Below are 23,335 nucleotides of genomic sequence, written 5' to 3'. Positions count from 1 at the left end.
TTTTAATTCCATACAAGTAGGTATTTCTTAACAGTGGTAAAGTCACTCCTTGACTTTTCAATAAATTAAACCATGTAAGCCTCTGTTTCTAGGAAGTCTAAAATTTATTTTCTAATCCCTTTATAATTTTTATTATTTATTTATGAGCCACATCCAACCTTCCATTTCCGTTTCCCATAATGCCCAGACAACAAAATTGGGCAGTTTCTTCTGCTGCAACTACACTGCAATGAAACAAAGATCAAATCCCTCTCTCCGCTTACTCTGTTTTCAGCTATTTATATTCCTAACCATCGTGTTACCCTTTAGCTGCTCCTACAGTGTTGCAGCCAAATCTGCAGCTGTTCCCTTCACCATGCCCCTCATTCACTGTGCCTGTCAGAGTTCACAGCTCCTCGAACCTGTAAGCATGGCCCCAACAGTCGTGATTTCCAGATGCACAACTAGATGGTTTATTATGGCTTTGTGTATTGGTGTAAATCACAAGGTTTTGGTAGCAGGGTGGCCACTGGGGTGGCCTCCATGGGGAGAGGCCAGGTCTGCCTTGTGCCATACACAGTTGATTCCAGGGCATTCCACAATGGACACACCACAGGCCAAAGCTGAACTCATCAGGCACAAGTGTGGTGCCTCTGTGAAAATGTATTTAATGAAGGGCAGAAAACACTAGAGAAGGAGAAAAGGAAAGAACACAGAGCAAGCGAATAGAGAGGAAGATAGAACAGAGGGATGAACAGAGAGAATAAAAAGGCCAGGGGAGCAGAAGCGCTCCACCATAGAGCAAGTGCACCCCTCAGAGGGTCCGTGGTCTATGGAGGACCCATGCTGGAGCAAGCACATCTCCAGAGGGACTGTGGCCCAGGGATGAGGAGATGCCTGAGCTGGTACCTCCCAAAAGGGACTGCAGCTCATGGGGGTAGCCCATGCTGGAAGACAGGACAAGAGTGCAGGCACTTGGTTGCTAGCTGAGGCCAAACCACCACACATGGTAAATGGGAAAATAACTACATTTAAGTGTTAAATACATTTAGAACTGCTGAAAAATAGCATTTTAAGTTTAGAGAAAATCCAAGCAAATTATGAAACTCATTTTGTTTATGGTAGGGGGATGGGAGGAAATGCCTGCAGATACATAGTAGTTCATGCATATTTCCAGAGTTCCCACCTTCCATATTCACCTCCCAAAAGGGTATTGGAAAAAGCATCATTCAGTTTTAAAATAAACTCTTTCAATAGCTATCACAACTACTCAAATCTTGCTTGATATATAAAAGAACAGATGGCATATAGATGTGAAGGACAAAGCTAATTAACCTTAGATCTAGAATTAGAATCAAGTTTATCTTGTGACTTCTTCACAGGACCTAGCAACCCATTTTTAATGTAAATTAAAAGTTAGTATGAGCTGTACTTGGCTACTGAAAAACAGCTAAAATAGTCTTTATCTATAGGGGCAAAAACCATAAAAGATGTACTCTAAACCAGAAGTATTGTTACAATGTAAGGTATGACACTAAATTATTCCAGATAACTACAACAGTCAACAGATAAATCAATTTTACAAAGTTGTCCGCTACACGGCAACAGACAGCGCATATCTGTCTTCCTATTTGAAGCTCCAATTCATCTTGTCTTAACAAAAAGCCTTAACAAGCCTTTCCTTCTATTTTATTTAAACACAAAGCCTAAGGCTATCCAAAGTCATTATTTAATACACATTAAGTAAGATAAATTGACTTATTACCTGCAAAAGGCACAGGCAATAGCTGCACAATCCAGAAATTTAGCCAGATCTGGACAATGACAATGGCCCACACAAGTGTAACAAAGTAAATATCACTAGTTTTCTTTTTTCTAAGAAAAGCTCCAATCTCAGGTCTTTGTCTGCTCCCAGAAGAGGATGAAGAGGAGGATAAAGATGACGATGAAGCTTGTGGAGACTGATCACCTTCTGTTGCTCCTAAAACAAATGCAAACAAAGAAGTGGAAATTATCACATTAATGTTCACCACAGAACAGAATACATTCCATAGTCCCAAACTAACCTTTTGTTGTTGTTTTGATTTGAGATTTTGCTTGGTTTGGGGTTTATCATTTTGTTCAGGGTTTTTGTAGGTTATTATTTGTTGTTTTGGAGTTTGGTTGGTTGGTTTCGTTTGTTTGTGGGGGTTATTTTGTGATTTCTTTACAAGACACATACAGCCTTGGTGCTGATCTGAATTTTGAAATGCCAGAACAGGGCTGTGTAAGCTCTCCCACATCATGCAACACCATGCCAAGCAGTGCTGGGAGGAGGACAGAAGAAAAAATGCTACAGCCTCTAAGAGGCCTCCTGTCACTGCAGGTAAATTACAAGCCAAATACATTTTATCAAAGAACCACAAGACCCTGAAAAACACAAAGTGTAATTCACTTCTGAAAGAAATCAGAGATCTTAAAAGAAATCTTTGATTTCTCTTTAAGTACTCAAAAAGAAATCTTAGATTTGCTCAAAGCTCATTTAAACAAAACACTGAAGAGAAAGCTTTTATCTTACAAATTTCTTACTACACTTTTTATTTTCCTGAACACTCACACTACAAACATAGCACTCACACTGTGACCCTAAATTACTTCGTTGTGTAAAATACTTTAGTAACAACAGCAAGCATAAATGAATGGGTAACAAATGTTGTCATTCTTTCATTGTTAGTAAACACAAAACTGAATTTAAAAACAAAACAAAACATAAAGTGATGTATTAAATGCACTTATAGGTAACACTAAATAGTAATTTCAGGCAAAAATTTAATGTCCAAATTAAAATTCTTGTATAAAGAACATAGTAATTTATTGATTTATTTCTCTTTTTAAATTGGTAAATCTGTCTAGTTATGGGTGACATCAAATCCATCTTCAGTCACTGTATATAGAATCTCTCCCTGAGAACACCAGTATTAACTCATCCTGAGGCTCCATGCTGGTGGCAAAATGCACAGACTTCCCACACACCATTACTTGAGAAAAATTTGCAGCCATAGTGGAAGAACGCACACACAAGAAATCCTAGATAGTTACTCTATGCTGAACAATAAAAGGCAATTTGTTATGTTGGTACATACTGCAGCAGGTAAGCAATGAACACAACTCTTTCACTGGACTTGTGTCCCCTCACCGCCAGCCACTTTCCTCCCATAAACTGCTGTAAAAACTGTATTACAATACATTACATGCATATCAGCCAAACAACTTACGTTCCACACATGCAGTTTTAGCTGCACTGTGTCACTAAAGCCATTCCTGGCCTAAAGCATGACAGCTAGAATGTACAAAAAGACAAGACCGATTTGTCATACGTGTACAGTAGTAGTCAGTGACAAATTCTGCAGCCTCATACACTGGATAAACACTCTTCTCTTGTTGTAGAAGTCTGCACTGGTGTTCTACAAGTAAGTGGAATTATTTTTAGAGCTTATAAAAACTTCCCCACCACACTAACACAAATCTATTGATTTACCCAACTGATAGACACTGGGATCATGACAGAAACATCTGCTGGTTGCTGGTAACATATTTGGTGGAACTTCAGAATATTCCCAAAGAAATTACAACATGCAACCTGAAAGAAGGAACTCTGCAAGCAGCTAAACGCAGCAAAAGCTTGAGGTGGAGTGCTTCTCGGCAAACCTCTTTGCTGGGTAAAACTGGCTGGAGGGCTGGGCCCTAAGAGTTGTGGTAAGTGGAGCCAGTTCTGTTTAATCAATGATCTGGCTGAGGGGACTGAGTGCACCTTTAGTAAGTTTGCAGATGACAAAAAGTTTGGTGGGACTCTTGATCCGCTCGAGGGTAGGAAGGCTCTGCAGAAGGATCTTGACTGGCTGGATTGATGGGCCGAGGCTAATTGTATGAGGTTTAACACGACCAAGTGCCAGGTCCTGCACTTGGGCCACAACAATTCCAGGCAGTGCTGCAGGCTCGGGGAAGAGTGGCTGGAAAGCTGCCTGGCAAAGAGAGATGTGGGGGTGTGGATTGACAGCTGGCTGAACGTGATCCAACAGTGTGCCCATGTGGGCAGGAAGGCCAACAGCATCCTGGCTTGTATCAGGAATAGTGTGGCCAGCAGGACTAGGGAAGCGATTGTGCCACTGTGCTCGGTGCTGGTGAGGCCGCACCTTGAATCCTGTGTTCAGTTTTGGGCCCCTCACTACAAGAAAGACACTGAGGTGCTGGAGAGAGTTCAGAGAAGGGCAGTGAAGCTGGTGAAGGGCCTGGAGCACAAGTCTGATGAGGAGCAGCTGAGGGAACTGGGGCTGTTTAGTCTGGAGAAAAGGAGGCTGAGGAGAGACTTGATCACTGTCTACAACTACCTGAAAAGAGGTCGTAGCATGGAGGGGGTTGGTCTCTTCTCCCAAGTAACAAATGACAGGATGAGAGGAAATGGCCTCAAGTTGTGCCAGAGGAGGTTTAGGTTGGATATTAGGAAAAATTTCTTCACGGAAAGGGTTGTCAGGCATTGGAACAGGCTGCCCAAGGAAGTGGTGGAGTCACCATCCCTGGAGGTGTTTGAAAGATGTGTAAATGGGGCACTTAGGGACATGGTTTAGCGGTGGACTTAGCAGTGTCAGGTTAATGTTTGGACACAATGATCTTGAAGGTCTTTTTCAATCAAAACAATTCTATGATTCTATGTCTCAAAGGGATAAAGGCCAGCCCTGTCCTACAAACTACACTTCAGAGAGAAAGACAAGTTCATTTTCTATACGGGTAGAGAAAGTTACCTGTAAAGAGAAGTCTTCCTAAAAAGATAACATGTTTTTGTTATAAGAAATGGAGGGTTAGATGAAATAGTGACTTTATTATTATTAATGTCTGTCAGAACACCAAGATGAAGGTACCCCTTCATGAATAACAACGTCCTTCTGTAATTTCAAGAGAATGCTGGACGAGAATGATGTTTCATCACCATTCATACAGAAGATCTAAATCAAAGATGACCAAAAGGATGCTTAACACATAACACAGAATAGAATGCTAATTTGCAACAGATTGTTGGAAAATTATTTGAACTATTGTTAGGAGTAAACAGGAAACTTCATATTTATTCTTTTCCTGTCTTGAAGGAGAAAAACAATAGAATTTGCAAGACAAAAAAACATCTGGTTAACTGTCTCAAGAAAATAAATCAAAAAATATTCATTAAAAAAAAGTTTGTAAAACCACTGCAGTTTTCTTCTGGCAAAGAGAGGTTACACCTTGAAAACAGAAAAAACAAATAAAAACTGCCCTGAAGAGAAAAAATTAAATCTATTGTAAAAATCAAAACAAACAAAAAAAAAGCAACAAACAAGAACACAAACACTTACATGGCACATTTGTGGGAGACTGTTCCTTGACCAGATGTTCAAAAGCCAGCTAAATAAATTATCTCATTTCCAAAATTAAAGGCTAGAGTAATGCTCCATTCTCATATTTCAGGACATAACGTTCTTAGGATTCTATATTTGGTTTTGCGATAGTTATGTAAAATGTAGAAACAAAGATAAGAAAATAATAAGTTGTTTAAAGCTGCTTTTTTGTATTTAAAAATGAAACATGTTTTCAAGTGCAGCTTCTTTTGGCTTATTTAAAATCAGGAAGTGTGTTTATATTTCATTAAAAATTTCTGAAGAGCTCGTTCTACACCTTTTCACCTGGTGGTTGAAGTAACTTTTCAGTTTCACAAATGGTAGCCTTTAGACGTAAGTTTTTAAAGCCACACGCTCAAAGCATTCTCTCCTGCACAATCACTATGTTTCCTCCTCTGGAGCATGATTTACACATTACAGACAATATTAACAACATGCTGTCTTGAAGTAGAAAACTCTTAGACACAGCCAATTTCAAATTAAAGCTTTGGAAGTTCACATTCTGTCAAGTTGAATGACCTGTTCTGTCTACTTGCAGCAAATTGATGAAACCTTTCCATTTCCAGAGTTTTCCATAATAACCTATTTTTCTAGTATCTTTTCCATCAAATGCCTACCCAGAAAAATGATGGTAAGGTTCAAAATCAGTGATGGACATCTAAACACCTTCTTTGTGACTCTTTCAAGTCATTTCTTATAGATTTATAGTTGTGTTATTGCAAGTGAAAGTATCATGACTCAAGCTAATGTCAAGTAAACTCACTATAGGAAAGACTTTGAGCATAACACATTCAAATAGAAAACAAAGGGGTTTTTTGTCATTGTGATGTACACAAAAATTATTCTAGTCTGTCTGTACCTGGTCCAAAAATCCAGTTATATTTCCTAACTGCCAACAAATGAAAAGGAGGTTAGGAAAAAATAAAAATAAGAAAGAATGGGGGAAAAACTTTTTTAAAATACCCTCATTCTTAAAAAAAAATACTTCTAGTCAGGCCTTTTACTATAAATGTACACACTTACATGCAAACCATCATTTGCAAGATAGCTTTTATATTAGTGTCTTCTTAACATTTTTAAAAACAAATAAACCTGTTTCACAAGGCAAATATCAATATGCTGTTTCGGACAGGATGAAAAGGATAGGAATTCTTTTGAAATTTGTTCTTAATTCCGTCTAATGCCATGCCTTTAGAGCAAATTCAAATGTTTCTTACAGAGTGTTCAGTCACCTGAGGGTTGTGAGGAACGTTCATTATTGGACTCATCTTCTGTCATTGAAATTGCCATGGCAATTGTTGAAGCAGCAATGGAAATCATTTGACCACGAAGCTCTGCCCCTGTAAAATGTATATGTGTAGGTAAATAAATAAAAGCTTAAATCTTAAAACACTTTATTTGTTGCCTGATATCCACTGAAGCTGTCAAGCAACAGAAATTATACAGAGAGACACTGTTAGTTTTTATAATACGTATTATATGAAGTCAGTACAATCAAACAGGAATGCATGCTAATAATTTTAATATTATAATACACTTGGAGCCAAAACACAAAACTAGTTATCTGTTTAACACCTTCCCTACTAATGAACTGCTACCAACTAAGTCATTCACAGTTGCTGGCAGTCCGATTAACGTAAAACTCTTTACAGCAGATAACAAAATTTTACTAACCAAGATTATGATGAGTTTCAAGAAAACTAAAACAGCAAAACAGGAAAAAAGTTTCCCCAAATATTCATACAGCTAATACTGGAAAAGAACACCTGGCATTTTTTTTTTTTTTTGCAAAATTGACCTGCAACAAGCAAGACCTATCTTTCTCAAAATCTAAACACAAACCACAGTTTTAAGAAGCTGTTTTTTAAAAATGAATGACTGGATATAGGAAATTCGCTGGATGGAATTGTCTGTTTCTCTCATACTCAATATTATAGGAGCTACCCAACCCATATTGCTTATTTCTTTCAAAATTAGCCTTGGATATCAAATTTCCTGGGCTTTCCTTATGCTTGAAGCTACATATAGGATTCTGTAAACTTGAGCAATCGGGTTTGATAATGAGAGTTGCTGCTTTCCTATGGAAAAGAAACATCTGTCTATTACAATGATTTTCTGTAAAGAATAGAAGATGCACTTCAGCATGAGTAAACCAGTTTGAAACAAATATACTAAAAAGTCTTATAGTCAGTTTTTGCAATCCATATGATATTAAGTTTACAGTGATATGGTCCAGATTCTTTCACTGAACTTTACAGAGCTTTTGCCTCTAACAATAAAAGAAACAGTGACTTGTTCCTTACCAGAAGACTCCTTTCCCTTTTGCTGTTCGTGCAACATGCCTACAGTCATCAGAACAACTATAACCAGAAACACAGGAATTCTCCAGGAACCTGCCACAGAAGCTGAAAGATAGAACACCGAGGTTTTTTTCACAAGAAAAAGTACACTAGTAATCAACTCTACTTTTAACAAAACCAAGAAAGGCACCACATCAACGAGGAACAATCTGGGCAGAAACTAAATGCCATAAAGCAAACAAGTTTTCTACATTCACGAAAAGGAAGAATGTAGAACACAGGTGGACAAGTTTCCCAATGAATAAACCAAGTTGTTACTGTTCCTGTCTTCAGTGACTTTAAACTATGCTGATATAGTGAACAAGTTTTTAAAAAATATGCAAAATTACATGAAAATACACACAAAATAAAAACATTTTAGATATTAGAGGCAAATCAAGTTCCACCAAAAGTCTACACTTATGTTAGATCTCCACTGAGTGGCAGCAAGCAGTGCCTTCTTGGGTTTCGGCTTTTCAGCTAGTACTCCCCAGCAAATACAAGACTGTCAAAATGTAAGCAAATGCAAAGCCATTATGTGTAGCTTAAAGCCTCAGGAAAGTGTCCCCACACAGCCAGAACAACTTTTGAAACCTGCTGCTAAAGCAAAGTAAATCCTGAAGTATGCTGTGAAGCCTTCCATCATGATAGCATTCTGTTATTTGCATGACACTTCTACCATAAACTCTCTGATTTGATAATATAATCTGACAATCTGTTATATTAAATATGTAAAATAAATCTAATGCTAACAGATTACTATAATGTTATATTTGTATTAACAGATTATACAGGTTACTAGTAGATTTATTTGACATTGTTGATATCATATCAACATGCTTGTTGACTACTGATAGCATTTTTTTTTTCTTCTATTACTACTATGAAACTAATTTTAAAGCTTGAGCCTTGGTTAATAGCAGGCTCTCAAGAAAATACTAATATTAAAAATCTTCACAAGCGTATGTCTAAATCCACCCACATGTGACCCCAGCCCTTCCTCACTGTCAGGGAGTCAGTACCAGGTCGGTGAGTCAAATAAGGGAAAGCCATGGGAGGTGCCTACTGGGCAGAAGGAGTGAAAGATGTACATCGCTCACCATGTTGAAGCCTTCCCATTCCTTACTCCAAGACTCTTTGCTGACCACATGCAGCCAGAATTACTGAGCAGATAAAACAGCCTGCGTGTCAGCTAAGACTCCACTATAACGATTTAGCAGAAGGGCAAGCGAGTAGCTTTATTTGCCAGACAACAGAATCCCAGCAGACACATTAGAATAATAACTCCTTATTACTCACCTAAGTGAAAGAGCAGCATAATCCAGACAGGGACAGAGACTGCTTTTAAGTAACGCTCAGTGCTTATATTCCACTTGAATGAAACCATCAGCAGGTAACCAACTACCAGCGTCCATATCTTTAAGAAAAAGATACACATAGGTATGTATACATACAGGAGTACAATGCACCTATATTTTGATGTGTGCATATACACACATGTGCACCCTCCCCTGTCAAGAGAATTGAAGTCAGGTTCTAATTCATTAAGAAGCCCACATTTCAGAACTGTCAATTAATTACAGGAGTTTTTGCTCCACATAAGAGAAATGTAAAGTATGTGCAAAGTGTATGGACAAGCTAGACACATCTTTGGTCTGCCTTCAGTATGGGTCTAATGCAAAGGAGTATACACGCTTTGCTGGAGACAAACCCTGAAGGAAGATGTTTTTGCAGCTGAGACCAAGCAGCTACTCTGAACTACTACTGAAAGGTGAGAACCTCAATGAAACGGGGCCACCAGTGGGGCCACAGGGAGACAGAGCCAACAGAGCACTACTCGCTCCAGCACAGAGCAGCTTGCCAGCTCCTGTGTTCCAGTCCAAAGAGACAAATGGGGTTTTAAGCCAAACACAGCCATTAGAAAGCGAAACAAAACCCGCTGTTCCTCAGCAGTGTTTTTCCACAAAAGAGCCATGCTTTTAAATGACTTGTGACACAGAATTGTATCAAATATTTCACTAAAACCACTAAAGATACAGAAAAATGTCCGTGACAACATATCAAGAGACAGATTGCTGATTTTGCTGTTGCTGCTTCTCACTGCCTTCTATACCTCTGCTCATCGGATAAATCACAGTAGAAAATTCTAATTAAGAAACTTCAGATGAAGAATCTGAGCTTGAAAATACTGAAAAGAATCAAGCAGAAACCAGAAAACACAACAAGAGGTGAAAAGCAGCTACTCAGCAGATGTGAAATAAGATATGAAAACTTGTGAAAATAAATACTCTGTTGCATTCTTAAAAGAAAAAAAAAAACAAACAACTGACATTTCTGGCCAAAAGTCAACAAACATTCCCTATGCACAACCAGCTAAAGACACCTTCAAATTTACACTTATAAATCAATACAGCCTAACGAAGTTTAAACAGAACTTCTGTGAACAGCATCTAATGAATCAGATGTCACTGTAAGAAGTAAGAATATACCAGCAGATGCACAGAACGAGCCATCCGACAGAACACACCCCAAGAGCTTTCATGTCTTTCCTCTGCACTGTATGACTCACGTTGAAGAGGAAATAGTCCCTGTGAAGAACAGGTTTGTGCGACTACTCCCATGAACCTAATTGGCATAGAGGAAATCTTAAGTGTAGTGAATTCAGCAGACAAGCAGTGATATACTCTGTTAACTTCAGAGGGAATGGTCATACACACAAGGCAATTTAAAATAACAAGAAATGTGAACAAATGTATACCCTTTTCATACCAATCTTTCTCATCAAAACTGGTAAGTCCAACTTTTCACTGCTATAAGTAGCTCTGTTTGGCATCAACAGAGCTGTGTATGGCCAAATGTGGACTCAAGACAAACGCCTAAAACTAACAGAACTCTTAGACATTAAGACTAAAGTCATGAACAACAACAACAAAAAATTAAATGCATGGCAGCACCTATTTAACAGCACAGATTCATAACAAATTCATACACAAGACATATTAGAGCATAACAGTAACGGCAAAAGAACTCAGCATGAAGATGCTATCCTACTCCCTAACATATGCCACACAGCATATCTGTATGATAAAACACCAAAAAAAAGGAAAGGAGGCTAAAAGGGCACAAAGCTAAGTTTAACAGCCAACAAAGCAAAACATGTTGAACTGCTTTTAGCTATCCAGGTAGCTGAACTAGAAGCTAGCATTTCAGGGTTTAGGTATTCAATAATTTTTTGTAAGTTACAATAATTCATCAGTTCTCATTTCTAAAAGCTTAGCAGATGATCCAAGCAAAATTATTTCTTAGTTCTATTGAATAGAGAGAAACAACTTATTTTAAAGTAAACAAGTCATCTTGTTTCAGAGATCAAACAATAACAATCCTAAAAAACTGTGGAATCAATTGACTGGTGCAAGAAGTTTAATTTCAGTGACACCATGGAGTAATCAGTTCCTTATCAGTTAATGTTATAGCCAAGCACTTCTACGCTGCATGGGAACTAGGGTAGTCTACTTCCAACAATTCATAGCTGAAAGCAACTGACAAAGCGAATTAATCTAAATTGACATGGACTAGGAATTCATCCCATATTAACTTGGCAACAGCCTTTTTTTTTTCCCCTTAACCCTTTAAATGCATGTTATGGAACCTTTCTCACTGTTTTTCTGAGTGGTCTCCAATAGTTCTGGTCAAAAGAGCATGAGAATATTAATGGCCTCTTTACTATTACATGTCCATCTCAACAACTGACACCATGGAAATGAAGAATAAAAGATAATGCCTACTTTCATTAAAGTTAAGCTACTGTAATTACTGCATTGAAACTAGAATGGATACAGATTCCATGCTAAACCAAAACTCCTATAAATTTGATTTATGAGAGTATACAGCTAACGAGTAACACTTCTGATATTGCAGAATACATTAGCTACCACAACTATTTATTTATCAAGCTGAAGTCAGCTGCAGATGCCTTTCACCACATACTCTGAGATTTTAAATGCCTGTTCACTCACAATATTTATAGACATGCACAACTCTAATTATATCATAGATTATAATCTAACTCTAATGTTTAGCCTGGAGAAAAGGAGACTGAGGGGAGACCTTATTGCTGTCTACAATTACCAGAAAGCAAGTGATAGGACAAGAGCAAATGTCCTCAAGTTGCACCGGGGGAGGTTTGGATAGGATATTAGGAAAATTTTCTTCATGGAAAGGGTTGTCAGGCTTTGGAACAGGCTGCCCAGGAAGTGGTGGAGCCACTATCCCTGGAGGTGTTTAAATGACCTGTAGCTCAAGTCAGGGACATGGTATAGTGCCAGAGTTAGGTTAATGGTTGGACTTGATGAGGGTCTCTTCCAACCAAAAGATTCGAACTCCAGTATATATAGTTTAATGCTGTAATCTTTCCTTCTTCCTTCTCTCACATATCTTCATTGTCTCAATAGACAGCAAATACCTCATTTCTCACATCTCCTCTGCATTTTGTAGCACCCCTTGCAAATTAAATGAAATGCTGGTTTGCCTTTAGACATAAAAAGTAAAACTGCCTGCTTCCCTGAATAAACAGCTGGAATACTGCAGGGCAACTTATTGGATTTCAGCATCCAATTTCATGTTGCAGTGGTAAATTTAAAAGGTCAGTTTTAGAGATGTCCAGGCAAGTCTGAAGGGCTTCAGTTCTCTTTAAATTGCCAACTGGAGGCAAAATTACACCATAGAAAGATGCAGCTTTTATGTTACATTCAAGCATCTGCTTCAGTGTTTTTTCTTTTAAATTATAGTGTTGGGAAGTCTAGTATTTATCAGCATGACTGCATCACCAGTGCTACTGAAAGTCTGCTTCCAGTTCCAATTAAAGGTGAAGAGAATTTGACAATGTGAGATACTGGTGGCTTTGGCATCATTTTTCAATGGGAACAAACTCTTTCTTACTACTCAACTCTTGACCACATTTATACTGATGAGTAAAATTCTTTATTTACACAGTTCACTCCCTTTTTTTTTTTCCCTATCAGCATGCTAATCTCTAAGGTAGAGGTTTTACAGATAAGCTTAATTACTAATAATAGCTCACTGCTACTTAAAGTGGAGGGTCCCACCTCTTCTGCACACCAGCTTCAACATTCAGCCAGCCAGCTCAAGCTCCCACAGCTGATAAAAAACTATCTGGAAAAAAAACCCCAAGAGTTTAAAATCTAATACAGTTATAGCTAAACAGACTCAGGGAGATAAGACAGGCACTGACAACAGTGCAACTGAAGCATACCTCACAAGTTTGGATAAGCAACAACAGTTCCTCACGGGCAGCAAAGCTGTTGGAAGGACTCAGCCTTCTGCGGAACGTCGCCCCAACAATTAAGCACCCTGCAGGGAACACATTTCCCACCTGCTTCATGCAAACCACCCTATAGCAAACACAACAGTGAAGACTCAGTAGAATAACCAGAGTTACTTCTTTTGCCGACCTTCCAAAAGTTCCCAATTTTTAACAACTCAGGACCTACCAAATGGCATGTCTCAACTCTTTTGTTTTCTAGTTGTAGCTCTATCCCCTCCCTTTGCCATTTCAAAGGCTGCCCTTTTCCACTTGAAAATCATACAGCAAAGTTTTTAGGGTTTGTTTAGGTGGGATTTTTTGTTTGGTTTGGTTTGAGTTTTTGTGTGTGTTTGGTTATTTTGTTTCTTGGTTGGTTTTGCTTGTTTGTTTTAAATTGAGACATCTAAAGCCGTTTGATGAAACTATGGATCCAATTCAAACAGTTTCCTATTTTCCAGTTAGTTTCAGCATTATGACCAAAAAGAAGTCCTAACTACCTCACCACCTCCCTTTAACATTTAAAAACAAAATTTCCATTTGGAAATAGAGATTTTCATTATTTTTTCTTAAAATAGGAAATCCTTAAAAACATGGACCAAATATTCACATGGCACTTTTGCAAATTTGTACAACAGTGCTGCACTGAGCAACCCCGGCTGAAGACGCGATCTTATGACAGCAATTCATTACTGCTACCTCCTCCTCAGTGGCAATGCAGGCCAGTGAAGGAAAATGAACCTACTGCAAAAGGTGGGGAGAATAGCGTTGGACTTGAAAAATGAAGTGACACAAGGCATTAAATGCATTGCTAAAAGCCAAACTGTGTTTTCCGTATGAACCTCACAGTGTTATTTTTGTCTGTTCATTTGAAAATAGTTTTCTAAACAATAAAAACATAATGAGGCAGGTGAGGAATTATGAAAATGTCATTTTGATGACAATTTTCAGAATCAAAATTGATTCCATGTGGCTTTACTGTAGATTCCACAGTACACAGGAGGAAATATCCCACAACGTGGAGAGTTTGGTAGAATAAAGAAAGTATAACTGCCCTTCAGTTAGCATAGAGACGGTTGAACAGCTATAAAACCAAAAAAAACCCAAAACCAACTAATCACGCATTTAATACTACTGCCCACCTCAGAGCAAACTCAACCACCTTTTCCCTTCTTTAAGGAAGCCGCCTTTCATCTAAGCAGGTAAATGACATCCTGATTTTTTTTTCCTAAGTGAACACAAGTACACATAAAAATGACAGACTGGGTTATTCCTAGTCCTCCATCCAAAGGACTAGAACAGCACATCAGTTTTATTTCTTCTAGAACCCTCAGTTATGACATATATCCACGTAGATATGTTTGGCATTAACACACAGACTGCTAAACCATGCGAAACAGAAGCCTGGTGTTCAGCTTTCTGAAATGACAACATTATGAACTTTCAACTAGAATCCTGGGACAGGGGAGAGAACTGACCATCAGAGTCAACACTGTCACACATGAGTTAAAAGCATTTTCAATGTGTCCTGCAACATTTCCTACCCTGTGAATTTAAGGAAATCCATTAAATCTATATCCAGAAGACTGCAGCCCTTTAGTTCACTTTTTCTGTCTTAGTACAGATGTTATTTATGAGAAACTCCATTAATAAAAATGCTATTCAGAAATCAAACTTTTCAAGATTCACTTGTGAGAAGGGGTTTTTCAGAGCACATCAAATTCTCCCCCTGCAGACAGAGTAACACTCCTCCGACACGCTTCATGACAGCACTTTGACAAGAGACTGTACCTCACCATACACAACTTCTTCATTTTCTTGCTTTATTACAGAGAGCACAGTTAAAATTTTGCTGGACAGTTCCATAATAACCATGCATGTTTCAGAGGTGGTAAAAAAAGAAATCTTGTGTTCAAATAATACTAGTGGAGTGCCTCAGGGGTCTGTACTGGGGCCAGTATTATTCAATATATTCATTAACGATTTAGACAAGGGAATAGAGTGTACTATCAGCAAGTTTGCTGATGACATCAAGCCGGGAGGAGTGGCTGACACGCCAGAAGGCTGTGCTGCCATCCAGCGGGACCTGGACAGGCTGGAGAGTTGGGCGGGGAATAACCTAATGAAATTTAACAAGGAAAAGTGTAGAGTCCTGCATCTGGGCAGGAACAACCCCAGGTTCCAGTATAAGTTGGAAAATGACCTGTTAGAGAGCAGTGTAGGGGAAAGGGACCTGGGGGTCCTGGTGGACAGCAGGATGACCATGAGCCAGCACTGTGCCCTTGTGGCCAGGAAGGCCAATGGCATCCTGGAGTGTATTAGAAGGGGGGTGGTTAGTACATTGAGAGAGGTTCTCCTTCCCCTCTACTCTGCCCTGGTGAGACCACATCTGGAATATTGTGTCCAGTTCTGGGCCCCTCAGTTCAAGAAGGACAGGGAACTGCTGGAGAGGGTCCAGCGTAGGGCAACAAAGATGATTAAGGGAGTGGAGCACCTCCCTTATGAGGAAAGGCTGAGGGAGCTGGGTCTCTTTAGTTTGGAGAAGAGGAGACTGAGGGGTGACCTTATTAATGTTTATAAATATATAAAGGGTGAGTGCCATGAGGATGGAGCCAGGCTCTTCTCGTTGGCAAACAATGATAGGACGAGGGGTAATGGGATCAAGCTGGAACACAAGAGGTTCCACTTAAATTTGAGAAAAAACTTCTTCTCAGTGAGGGTGCCAGAGCACTGGAACAGGCTGCCCAGGGCGGTTGTGGAGTCTCCTTCTCTGGAGACATTCAAGACCCACCTAGACATATTCCTGTGCGACCTCACCTAGGCGTTCCTGCTCTGGCAGGGGGATTGGACTAGATGATCTTTTGAGGTCCCTTCCAATCCCAAACATACTGTGATACTGTGTAATACATATTAATACAAAAATATAATTAATTTTATGTAGCATATATCATTAGGCTCAAGGCTAGCTTCAGCTGACTGCCTGGGGCTGCAGTTTATACATATAAATCTAAATAAGTTGACAAGCCTTTTCATGAAAGGTACCTCACAGCAGTTTCTCCCAAAGCTAGGGGTGGGTGTGGAAGGGAAAAATAAAAGGTGGAAAAAGGATTAATATAATCAGCAGAAAGAATACTTAAGGGCTTTTTCAGGTGTGAGGTTTTTTATGCTGGGCAAGTTTTAGAAACCTGCAAGCCTGCTCTAAGGAATGGAAGAAAAAAACAACAAAAAAAACCCTACTGAAACACTCCAGAAACAGAAACTATATGCACCTTAAAAATCAGAACTCTCTTTTTCTCATTTATAGTTATTCCTACATTATAGCCAAACTTAACCCTTTCCTTTGCTAGAATAGAAAATGCCTCACCAGGTAAACTTGACAAAATATTGACGCTTTTTTGCCTCCATAGGTGATATTCAACAGCACTGTGGAAACCAAGCATCTTGGAACCTGAAACCCAAAACGTTTGCAAGAAGCATGTCTGAGAATTCCAGTCTGCAAGGGTTACTTTAGGGACTGCTGATATATAGTGCCAACACAAACGGAGTTTTCCAGTGTTTCCAGATTTGCCCAGCACTGTAGTGAGGGAAGGATTGTTTAGGTCTCCTAACTGCATGCTAATTGTGCTAGAACAACGCAAGTTGTACTTAGTACAGAGACACAAGAATACAGTGACATGCACACACACGAGCAAACAGTCCTGACCCTGACCAGTAACTTGTGACAAACCAAGGAAGAAAGACGTGCCATGGGAGAAAGATTTTAACAGCCCTGTAACCAAGTTCACTCCAAAGAATTCTGTCAATTATGACTGCATCCAATTTAATTTACTAGGATGAACTTCAGAGTCAATGTAGAGCAGTTGTATAATTAATTTCATCTGCTAGGACAAACTAACTGTTTTCTAAATAAATATGAGCATGTGAACCCTTCTGAAAAAAAAATACAACCAATAGCTGGCATTTCCTGTATATTATCATCAGTGTAAAACATCAGGCTAAAGTAGTTTGAACTCTTGCCACAAAGCAGAAGAATTTCCCATACCTTAGATACAATGCTGGATACAAGGCATACTTGCTACAAGACTAGGATGACAAGGAACTCCAAGATTAGTCTGCAGATGGTATGCTAACTGCAAGGGTAACCATGCTGAAATTGCCATAGCATATAAACATGTCAGGGTATATTCAGTCCACTATGGGACAAACTCCACTCCTTTTCACAAAAGAAAAAACAAAACAAAACAAAACAAACCACGAAAACAAAAAAACAAAACAAACAAACAAACAAAAAAAAAAACACACAAAAAAACCCAAACAAAACCAGAACAGCACACAGAAAAGCATTCACCTTCCCTATCGTACATAACTGAAGTTCATGTAGACTGCATGTCCTCTACGTAAGACTTCTACAAACAAGCCACAGAGAAGGCTGGAGTCAGAGCAAGGAACTCATCTGGAATTTATACCCAGCTCCTAGCTTTAAGGCCCAGCAGCCTACTACATTTCTTGAGCAAGGTTCTTCAAAGATGATGTGGGAACTGTAAAGAACGAAGAGAAAGAAAAGGAGACAGTGGGAACAAGATGCTTGTAGACTAACCTAAGATCTTGGGCTTGTTCTTCAAATACAGTGTTTTGCAATCACCTATCAAACAGTCCTATCCTGGAGGTATCTAGGGTTCTTAATTCCTAAATTGCAGGTGTGACTTAAGAACCACAGACAGGAACATAGCCATTTGCATACCTTCACTCATCAACACCATGAATGGCTTTCCCAGACTTAAGGACAACAGTACAATAAAGCTCTGTAACACACTGGTGCCAAGCTACAGTTTACTATAACATTTTCACATGCCATTGCTGCATTTGGAAAACACTTTTTTTTCCTGGAAGAGAAGAGAATTTCTGTCTCTGTTTCATGGCCTAGTAGATACCATAAAAATACCTTTAGAGAACACCAAATTGATATCCCAAAATCTATATTGTTCCAAGTCAAATTCTAATGATAGGCATTCTCTCATTTCTCTAGTACAGCAGAAGGAACCAGAACAGGAGAAGGCAACCTTGTATGTTCTTCCTCTCTCTAAGTATCAGCACCATCCAAGTAGGGCAAAGCTCCAAATAACAATAAATACACTGTACACCTTTGCAGCCCAAGGCAGAATCATTGGTGGCTGGAGCACAGACATTCATAGTTCACAAGATCAAAATTACCATAAACAAATGTACTATGCTAGTCAGATACTGGTTTCACACTCGCTCATCTCTTTTATGCTTTTAATGATTTATATATCATATTCTTGGCAATAACATATTCTTTACTAAGGGGCAAATTTCTTATTATATGTTAATTAAGTTACTCCATATCAAAATATTTCAAAACACAGAAATAAAGACTGGCATAGTGGGCTGCTCAAAGAAACAGTGCAAGAAATGAAAATACCATTACTTTTATTTATCACATAGAGTATCTAACTAACAAAAATAGTTGTAATGATCATGCTAGATAACATACAGAAAGAACCATGAAGGAGTCAGATCCCAGGGAAGAACACTGCAATGGAGCAAACTGACTCACAACACCCAAAATTCCTGTGCAGGTAGACTGTACCCATGCAGAGTTCTACAGTATAATACAGCAATTAAATGGCTTTAAAATGCCTAACTAAAGTTTAAGCAGATGCTGTTAACTGATCCAGCTCAAGGCTCCTCAGCAGCATGGATAAAATTCAGTTTTTCTGCTACAGCTCTGAGATAATACAACTCAGGTAACTGCAAAATTCAAAAAAACTGGAACGGTGAAACACCATAAAGCATACAGATGATTCCAGGTTGAGTTGAAGTTATTTACAAAGGGAAGCTCAGAGTTTCTTTCTCATGTAGAAATAGACATAAGCAGTTTGCTTGGAAAGCTACTGCAACTGGTTTGCTCGGAAAGCTACTGCAACTGGTTTGCTCAAGGAAGTCCATGGTCAGTTATTCTGACATGAACCCAAAATCTTCCAATGGAACTCAAGTCAGAGGAGTTCTGGGAAGTTATCTTTTCCCCAGTTAAAGTCTTAACAGCACTTAAATGAAACCAAGTGTTACAATAGCAACACCAGTGCAAAACAGAAGTATCAGATACTGCTAAACAAAATTGCACTGAGCATGCACAGACACCCAGCATAGCTATGAGGTTAAATCACTGCAACTTCCTTTTGTACCCTTATATGTACTCAGTGTAAGTACAGCTTAATTAACCAAGTTTGAATAAAGGACTGGATGTAGCCAAGTCAGTTAGTGTAGCAATATTGCTGAATTATTAAAAATAAAATGGGTAGGCCAATGCACACGAAAGTCTTAAGTTTATCAAGTAAATTGTGTGGCAACTAACCAAAGCTTCCCATCAGTACCAAGCCATGCTTACATTCTTACACCACTCAGCTGAAGGTAAAGATCTTGCCTCTATAAATACAGAGTGTCTCTGTCTATCTCCTCAGTTTTAATTATACTTCTAAGGACAAAACAGACCAGAAACAGATCTCTCCTAACACTTTCCAGTGTATGACAACACTTCAGCATGGAAAGCCAAGGAAATCCCTTCTTCCACTGTTCGTTCACCTTCAAGAGACAAAACACATCCTCTAGTCCATCCTATTCACACTAGAAATAGCTCCAAATACCCTTTGTCAGTACGTCCAGGAGATCTATTACTTTTTTGTTTCAGGTATATACCTTCAAACCTGTGTTTGAGGTATCAGCATGCACCAGTTCCACCAAAGGGATAAAATTAGTGTTCAAAGAACATATGCAATTCAAAATCAGAAGCCTGGACAAGCTAGTTATAGTTTGGGTTTTTGTTTGTTTGGGGTTTTTTTGGTTCCTTTTTTTGGTGGCAATTCCCCTCTCTTGCCCACATGAAAAGATCAGGTTTAGGTAGTTCTTCAGTTTTCTCTTCATATATCTCTATATCCCCATTAAACTGTATATGTAATTTTTCACCTACAGTGGGGGTGAGTGCTGTTTGGTTTGTTTAAAGAACTAGAGCAGCTTAAAAACAGTCTTTGACACTAAGCAATCTGGGCATGCCAATCATATATCAGCCTCGACAGGCTGGAGACTTGGGCAGGGAAAAATTTAATGAAATATAACAAGGAAAGGTGTCAAGTCTTGCATCTGGGTAGGAACAACCTCAGCTTCCAGTACAAGCTGGAGAACAACCTGTTACAGAGCAGTGTAGGGGAAAGGGACCTGGAGGTCCTGGTGGACAGCAGGATGACCATGAGCCAGCACTGTGCCCTTGTGGCCAGGAAGGCCAATGGCATCCTGGGGTGCATTAGAAGAGGGTTGGTTAGTAGGTCATGAGAGGTTCTCCTTCCCCTCTACTCTGCCCTGGTGAGACCACATCTAGAATATTGTGTCCAGTTCTGGGCCCCTCAGTTCAAGGACAGGGAACTGCTGGGGAGAGTCCAGCGCAGGGCAACGAAGATGATTAAGGGAGTGGAGCATCTCCCTTATGAGGAAAGGCTGAGGGAGCTGGGTCTCTTTAGCTTGGAGGAGACTGAGGGGTGACCTCATTAATGTTTATAAATATGTAAAGAGTGAGTGTCAGGAGGATGGAGCCAGGCTCTTCTCGGTGACAATCAATGATAAGACAAGGGGCAATGGGTACAACTGGAACACAGGAGGTTCCACTTAAATGTGAGAAGAAACTTCTTCACAGTGAGGGTGCCAGAGCACTGGAACAGGCTGCCCAGGGAGGCTGTGGAGTCTCCTTCCCTGGTGACATTCAAAGCCCGCCTGGACACCTTCCTGTGTAACCTCACCTAGGTGTTCCTGCTCCAGCAGGGGGATTGGACTGGATGATCTTTTGAGGTCCCTTCCAATCCCCAACAACCTGTGATTCTGTGATTTAATAAAAGTATAATTTACTGAACTTCTACACTTTCACATAACCATTTACTTCAGATTTATAGTATTTTTTTGCATTTTCAATTATAACTAACAAAGTGAAAACGAGTCCTGCCAGAGGTTTTAATTAGTCTACCTACTGAAGACAACACAGAGAAAAGCAGCCTCCCAGGATCTTTATTACTATAAGTAAAATTTCTAAGTTAAAAAAAAACCAGCTTTACTTTTTAACGTTCAAACTGAGTTTGCACCATTTGATACTTTGAAAAAAAAAAAAACCAAAATCAGTATACTGAGAAATAAGTCTACGCCCCCCCACCCCACCCCAAGTCACCAGCTGAGCTGCTGTTTCACAACACTTGATACACATCTCACAGCTCAACAAGAGCCAGTGTTTGCCCAAGACGTCACCTGAATTACCTTTGACTTAACAGCATCTCAGAACTGCAGCATGACTAAAATACTGGCAGAGAAAACATATCTGCTCCCCCTACACCCACTCAGTTACACACAGCACCCCTCTGTGCCGTGGGTTACAACGCGGGAGCTTTCCTAAAGCTATTTTGCATGTGTTTTTTTCGCAGTGAAGGCCGGGTTTGCCCTACACCACCAGGACGCTGGTACTTTGCCCCAGCGAAGCCCTGGCTCTGCTGCACCCCCGGAGCACCGCGGCTAGAGTCACGCCCGCGTGCTGTGGGGACACTTCCCGCGTCCTTTACCCTATAAATAAATAAATAGATAGATAAAAAGGCTGCGGCGGCTTCAAAACAGGCACCTTAACGATTTTTAAACGTTTGCGTCTGCCAACTGCCGCCGCGGCGCAACAAGTGAGATGGCGGCCGGCACCGCGCCCCCGGCCGCCCCCCGAGGCAGCCCGGCCGCCCCCCAGCCCTCCCCGGTGGGCCGCGCATCTCCGAGGCGGGGCGGGGGAAACTGCCACCAGCCCCTCAGCTCCCCGCCCCGGGGGAACTCAGCCACCTCCGAGACCCCTTCGCGTCCCAGGCGGCACTCACCCACTGGCTGCTGAAGTAGTCCAGCCCCTGGCAGATGAGGCGGGCGGCTTGGGCCAGCAGTACCTGCACGCCCAGGGAGCTGCCCAGGCAGTAGAGCCCGTAGAGCAGCGGCCCCCCGGCGCCCAGGAGCAGCAAGAGCCGCCGTCGGCGCAGCACCTGCTCGCCCAGCGCCTCCACCCCGTAGTTGGCGAAGCAGATGGGGAGGAGGAGGGCGGCCAGCAGGACGGGCGTGCGGGAGCGGTGCAGGCGGCTGAGCCAGCGGCGGCCCAGCGCCGTCAGGGAGCTCTTGAAGGGGTGCAGGAAGGTGCCGCAGAGCACAGCCCAGAGCAGCGGCCGCAGAAAGGCCTCCAGGATGAAGTAGACCAGGACGGCGGCGCCGCAGCACAGCCCCGCGAACAGCAGCGCCCCGGTGTTGTAGAAGGCCTGCTTGATCGGCTTCTCCAGCCGCGGCAGCGACATCCCCGCCGCCCCGCCCGGGCCGCTCAGCGGCAGCCGCGGCATGGCCGCCGCCGCGCCCTCCGCCCCGGCCGCACCCGCGCTGGGTGATCCCTTCGGCCGCCGCTTCTGCGCCGGCGAGTCCGGAGGGGCCGCGGCCGGAGCCGCCGGGAGCTCTCCGCTGTCAGCCATGGCGCCCGCCCCCTCCCGCCCAGCGCCGGGCACGGCCGCGGCTCCGGCCGCCGCTGCCAGGGGGCGACGCGCCGCTGCCGCACGGGCGAGGGCGCGGAGAGGCGGCCGGGAGCGCCGGGCACGGTAGTGCCGCCGCACGGCTCCGGGCACGGGCGTGCACCCAGCCCGGCAGGGAAGGGGAGTTGCCGGCTGGGCAGGGTGCTGGGAAATGTAGTTCTGCGCCGGGAGAGCCGGCGGCAGCGCCCCCTTCCCCCGCGGCCGGGACTGACGGAGAGGCGGGGGCGTCCTGGAAGTCCTTCATTTCGTCCTTCCCGCTTCGGTTAGCGCAGAGTGCGGAGCGAGGCTTTCCAGCGCCATCGTTACTTGTGCTGAGAAGAAGCTACAAAGATGATTAGGGGTCTGGAGAATCTTTCTTATGAGGAAAGACTGAGAGAGTGGGGTCTGTTCAGCCTGGATAAAATAAGGCTGAGAGGGGACAGTATTTGTGCTTATACATATTTCAAGGAGGGGTGTCGAGAGGATGGGACCAGACTCTTTTCAGTGGTGCTTAATGACAGAATGAGAGGCAATGGGCACAGACAGAAGCATAGGAGGTTCCATCTGAATATGAGGAGAAACCTCTTTACTTTGAGGGTGCCAGAGCACTGGAACAGGCTGCCCAGAGAGGTTGTGGAGTCTCCTTCTCTGGAGACATTCAAACCCGCCTGGAGCGATCCAGTGCAATCTGCTGTAGGTGAACCTGCTTTAGCAGGTGGGTTGGAC

The 23,335-nt window shown here is 41.5% G+C and overlaps 1 protein-coding gene across 1 annotated transcript in view; it reads right to left on the bottom strand.

Annotated features, from left to right (window-relative positions):
- TMEM245 (transmembrane protein 245) overlaps positions 1 to 22,573 on the bottom strand; it is a gene marked incomplete at both ends in the record, with an annotated part of 78,183 nt that extends 55,610 nt beyond the window's left edge. The window contains 5 exons of the mRNA XM_080340388.1: positions 1,745 to 1,960; positions 6,617 to 6,724; positions 7,688 to 7,789; positions 9,023 to 9,140; positions 21,947 to 22,573. Coding sequence (XP_080196514.1) covers positions 1,745 to 1,960; positions 6,617 to 6,724; positions 7,688 to 7,789; positions 9,023 to 9,140; positions 21,947 to 22,573 — 1,171 coding nt within the window. The remainder of the gene's footprint in view (positions 1 to 1,744; positions 1,961 to 6,616; positions 6,725 to 7,687; positions 7,790 to 9,022; positions 9,141 to 21,946) is intronic.
- Between the last annotated feature and the right edge of the window lie 762 nt (positions 22,574 to 23,335).

This window comes from Nesoenas mayeri (assembly GCF_963082525.1).
Source record: "Nesoenas mayeri genome assembly, chromosome: 2".
Classification (NCBI taxonomy): Eukaryota; Metazoa; Chordata; class Aves; order Columbiformes; family Columbidae; genus Nesoenas; species Nesoenas mayeri.
The sequence above is the reverse complement of the archived record's forward strand: the minus strand, read 5'-3'. Positions and strand labels throughout refer to the sequence as shown.